General features: G+C 37.8%; 1 protein-coding gene across 1 annotated transcript; it reads left to right on the top strand.

The window, feature by feature from the left end:
- The first annotated feature begins 307 nt into the window (after positions 1–307).
- LOC147318484 (myelin-associated glycoprotein-like) lies at positions 308–3734 on the top strand. The gene is made up of 7 exons (XM_086310147.1): positions 308–359; positions 581–940; positions 1461–1742; positions 2901–3170; positions 3248–3338; positions 3575–3638; positions 3726–3734. Exons 1-7 carry the CDS (start codon positions 308–310, stop codon positions 3732–3734), a joined length of 1128 nt encoding a protein of 375 aa, XP_086166273.1.
- Positions 3735–4765: the final 1031 nt, after the last annotated feature.

Genomic DNA, 4765 nt, shown 5'->3' with positions numbered 1-4765 from the left:
TGTGTGTGTGTGTGTGTACATGTCAAACTGGTGTTTTTTTAGGAGACACAAGAAGGAATCAAAAGTAGAAGGAAGGCATGTTGATCAAGCTGTCATGTCAACAAAAACAACAACTGTGAATTTACTTCAAAAAAGAAAGATAAGACAAAACTGTCCCAACCATATGGTATATGAGGGTAAAAAAAAGTTTTGTGCATGATAAAGTGTATGTAGAGGGTATTAAAAGCAGACTGGAGACTCAGAAGTCACACTTCTGAAGGAAATGAAAGTAACAACAAATGTGAGTGTGTAACAGTGACAAGAAAAGATGACATTACGGTGGTCTTTGTCTTTGTTCCTAATGTGCATTTGCTTTAAAGGTATGGATAATTTATCTGTAATCTTTATTTCTCACAAGATGTAGACTTAAACAGTTTTTTTTTTCATATGGCTTTGCTTTTTTGTCCAGTATTTTGTGAGTATTAAATGATCTTTTCTGTATTTTCCCATGCATTTAATCTCTCCTTCCTTCACTGGTTGTCTTATTCCTGTACTTTGATGAAGCAAACTTCATCAAATTTTACTGTGGATTTTATTACAGTTTCTCCAATGGAAGCTTCATCTTGGACTGTAAAGGTGCCATCCTCAGTGAAAGGTCACCTTGGATTATGTGTGGTGATCCCCTGTTCTTATGACTTCCCTAGTCCACAAAATAAGGTCAGCGAGTTCACAGGGATTTGGTACAATGACAATGATCAAGTCATCTGTCATTCCAATGCATCTCAAATTTTGGATCCGTTTCTGAATCGGACAAAACTACTGGGAGATCTCAGCAAGAAGAATTGTTCTCTGATGATTGAAAATCTTCAACAAAGTGACGGATGGCCTTTTTATTTCCGGATTGAAATTAAAGACTACAACCAGTATTCCTACATGAATGATAAAGTCTCTATTTCATTGAGTAAGTACTATTAACAATACCACCACATTTTCTACTTCTTGTAACTATCTCTTTGTTTCCAGTGTTTTTACCGTGATGTTTCATTATATTGATAAGTGCTGAATAAATATTTTAGTGTGAATGTGCAATGCTCTAGAACAGTTTTCTTTATTTTTGTTTCTCAGCCTTTTCTTAATTTACTGAATTATTCCTTCAAAGCTAAGATTTAATAACGCAGTTTTTTTAATTGCTAATTGATTTAATGGCAAGAGCACTTTTTTTAATCAGTATTATTTAACCCTGTTTGTTGCTATGACTTACTTTAAGTTTAATGTAAAACCTTGCATAGCAAATTTTTTGTCAAACTGGGTGATTTGGATTTAGATGTTAAGTGTCTCTGTATGGAAGAGAATGGGCAAAAATGAAAACAAAAAACTCATCAGCAGCTATACTGTTTAAGTGGACTTGTATTTCCATTACAGTATACTTACCATCATGATGGAGTTTGGGTTTATGATCATAATCTTTTTTGTTAACACAGGTCAACCTAATTTATCTGTGCAAGAGGAGATAAAGGAGGGTGAGAATGTGTCTGCATCCTGCTCCGTGTTTCACTCCTGCCCCACATATCCACCTTCTTTCATCTGGAGTCACTCTGGAGAGCAGCATGATCAAACACAGCAGCTTCATGAAGGCCAGTGGAATTCAACATCTACTCTGACCTTTCACCCAAACCGCTCTGATCACAACAAGCCTTTAAAATGCAACATAACATACCATCATGGTCTGCTCCAGGAAACATCTAAGATACTTCAAGTAAAATGTAAGTATACTGTACATTTACAGTGTATCAACCACTGTAAATAGTCTCATTTTTTTAAGCATTCAAAATCGGCGATACAGTAGTTTTTGCAATTAAACAATATAAACAAGCAAACAAATAAAATAGGTGCAGTAACCCACATAGCAGACAGGTCTAGCCCAGATCTGGTGTCAAGCCGGCACTGCTGGCTGACGTCTGGCATGGTAAGTGGTATGTTGTCCAGATATGGGTCAGGCCTGGCGTAGATGACACCGTTTATGTGATGGCATGCCAAATCTGGCCCGATTGTGGTTTGGTGTATGTGGCCCAGGCTCATAGAAAAGAGGTCTGGTCCGGATCTGGCATCAAGCTGGCACTTCTGACTGACTGGTGTCATGGCAGGGTGTATGTCAGCCAGATGTTGGCCAGGTCTGGCAATGATGGCACTATTTATGTTCCTATTTTCGTATTTTAGTTAGAAGACCCAAATGCCATGTTGCAATAGTATACTGCTATGGTAGCCAACGTTTCAAATGCAGGTTTGACAGGTTTGTGAGTGTGCACTTTATCCACAACCTAGTGATGGTTTACTCATCTTTACCACTGGGTGGCTGTAGCTCAGAGGTAGAGTAGGTCACCTAATGATCAGAAGTTAGTGGTTTAATCCCTGGTTCCTCCGTTCTTCATGTCAAGAGCATGAATGTGTATGAATGTAGTTAGGAAGCACTCAGTTGAAAAAGTGTATGATTGGGTGAATGTGACATTTTGTCTAGAGCACATCTGAAAAGAGATTCGTCATGTTACTTTTGCACTATTTTGTTACTGCACATGTTGTTATTACATGGCTTGATTAAGGTACATATTAGGCTGACACTGTTCAGCTCTGGCCCCAGCAAAGGGCCAGCAGTGTGTCTGCAACTGGCCCGTGGCTGCACACAACTTACACATGGCCCACATATCGCAAAGAATGACGGCCCTTTGGTGGGCCAGATCAGGTTTGCCAAACATTCAGTAGGGGCCCTGTGCTGCACTGCTATCAGTGAAGAAGGGGTAATTAGATCCTGCACCTCAGCGTGTTATGCATGTTATGTTACACTAGAATGAATTCAATTACAAAACACTTTTTTTCATTCAAACATACATAATAAATGCATGGCTATCTTCCATTTTTATTTCATGTCCTCACAGATGGCCCTGACATCAAGACTTCCTCAAAGTGTTCTTCAGAGGACGGCGTGGTAAAGTGTGAGTGCACTGTAGAGTCCGAGCCTCCCAGCATGGTACATTTTGTTCTTGGTGACAGAGTCCTGCAAAGCAGCAAAGCAGAGAAAAATGGCTCTGTTACTATTGAGACTCTGCAGACAGACTTTGGGTCTTTCAGGTTTGTGCACTGCCTGGCAATCAACGTGGTGGGATATGACAACATTTTGCTCTCTTTACCTGTTAATGGTAAGAAAGACTTAGGATGGATTGATCTCTCTATTTTTACATGACAAAAATACTTAACATGGTTTCTTTGTCAACAGACAACATGCAGAATATTCTTATCTCGTCTGGAGCAGGTGGGATTTTGCTGATCATTTTGATAGGAAGTGGAGTGGGAGTTATTAAAAAATGGTAAGTTGTCATGAACAAAATCATTGCAGATAAAGTCATGCATGCAGGAGAATCTCTAAATAGTTTTCAGAGCACCAGAGTCAGAGAGACCTGTCAAACTTCTGCAATGCCCAAACAAAAAGGTTTTATTATTCCTCAGCTCAGTTTGCAAAAAACAAACAAAATCCTACCATGATAAAATAAGATTTTAAAAGATGTGTAAATACATTACTTTTTTTTTTGCATCCTTTCTGCAGGAAAAAGAACAGGGAGCATATCCCTTCTCCTGACATTTACGCAAATGATCCTGTCTATGGAAATGTAGGGATAAGCAATGCTTTCTTAATTGATTCATCCATAATGTACATGCATAAAAAGGGAGTTAATTAATCGTGTTTCTCTTTGCAGATTCCTTGAGATGAGTCAATATATGACAATGTGTATTGTGTGGAAGACCAACTACAGTCCATGTTGCTGAGTCAAGGAAAATGTTGTTTTGGGGTTGGGTTTTTTTGTTTTTGTTTTTTTTTAATCTGTTATATTTCTATATGTCTGTAATCTATGACTCATGTTTTCTTGGTCAGACCAATGATCTAGTTTGAAAGATTAATAATAAAGTTTAGTCAAATATACAAAATTACAAAAAAATTGTAATCTCTGTTTTTATTATGATTATATATATATATATATATATATATACACACACACACACATACATACATATACATACATATACACATATATATTAGGGGTGCAACGATGCACAAAATTCACGGTTCGGTTCGGTTCGATACTTTGGTGTCACGGTTCGATATTTTTTCGATACAAAAAAAATGTTCATGCCTTTTTAATTTGTCATTTATTAAAATTATAAATATATATTTTAACTCAAAAGTACAGTTTTTAAATTTAACCCTAACCCTTGTGCGTGTTTTTTATTTTGACAGCGAATGCGCACCTGCGGACCACTTATGTGCAGCCCTGGTTATTTAGCTCGTCATATTGCAGCCACAGAAATTATTTTGTCCATGAAACCATAAAGCTGCACTTTCTTTTTGCCTTATAGTCTGATTTGTCATAACTTCTCCGTTTTGTGGTAAGCTTTTCTTTGGCTGTCACTTCTTCACCCTGACCCGTCTTATTTGGCTCAGCAGAACTAAAATATATATCTGTCTGTGAAGGTTCTCAGTCATCCAGGTCATCGTAGTCAAATATATATCCTGCTGCTTTTACACGCGCACTCACATAAGCTCAGCGATTCTCTGCGCGATCAACCTCTCACATGTTTAAGCTTGCTGCGGGAGATTTCACTTGTCATGTTTGCATAGTAAGCTAACGATTAATAAGACGATGTCAGAGGAATTGGTGCACAAATTATCATCACTCACAGATCAGTGCTGTCGCTCTCTATACACAGTTCGCACGATTGCAAAGTGAAAGCAAAAAAA

Source organism: Aulonocara sp. 'chitande type north' Nkhata Bay, linkage group LG11 (genome assembly GCF_057382095.1).
Source record: "Aulonocara sp. 'chitande type north' Nkhata Bay isolate Kocher_YH1m ecotype deep benthic linkage group LG11, A_spYH_male_GT1.1, whole genome shotgun sequence".
In the NCBI taxonomy this organism is placed as follows: domain Eukaryota; kingdom Metazoa; phylum Chordata; class Actinopteri; order Cichliformes; family Cichlidae; genus Aulonocara; species Aulonocara sp. 'chitande type north' Nkhata Bay.
Note: the sequence above shows the minus strand (reverse complement) of the source record. Positions and strands in the feature narration are given on the sequence as shown.

Coding starts and splice junctions, on each gene's coding strand:
- LOC147318484 (XM_086310147.1), top strand. CDS start 308: ATGACATTACGGTGGTCTTTGTCTTTGTTCCTAATGTGCATTTGCTTT. Junction 360..580: donor AATGTGCATTTGCTTTAAAG/GTATGGATAATT, acceptor ATTTTATTACAG/TTTCTCCAATGGAAGCTTCA. Junction 1,743..2,900: donor TAAGATACTTCAAGTAAAAT/GTAAGTATACTG, acceptor TTTTATTTCATG/TCCTCACAGATGGCCCTGAC.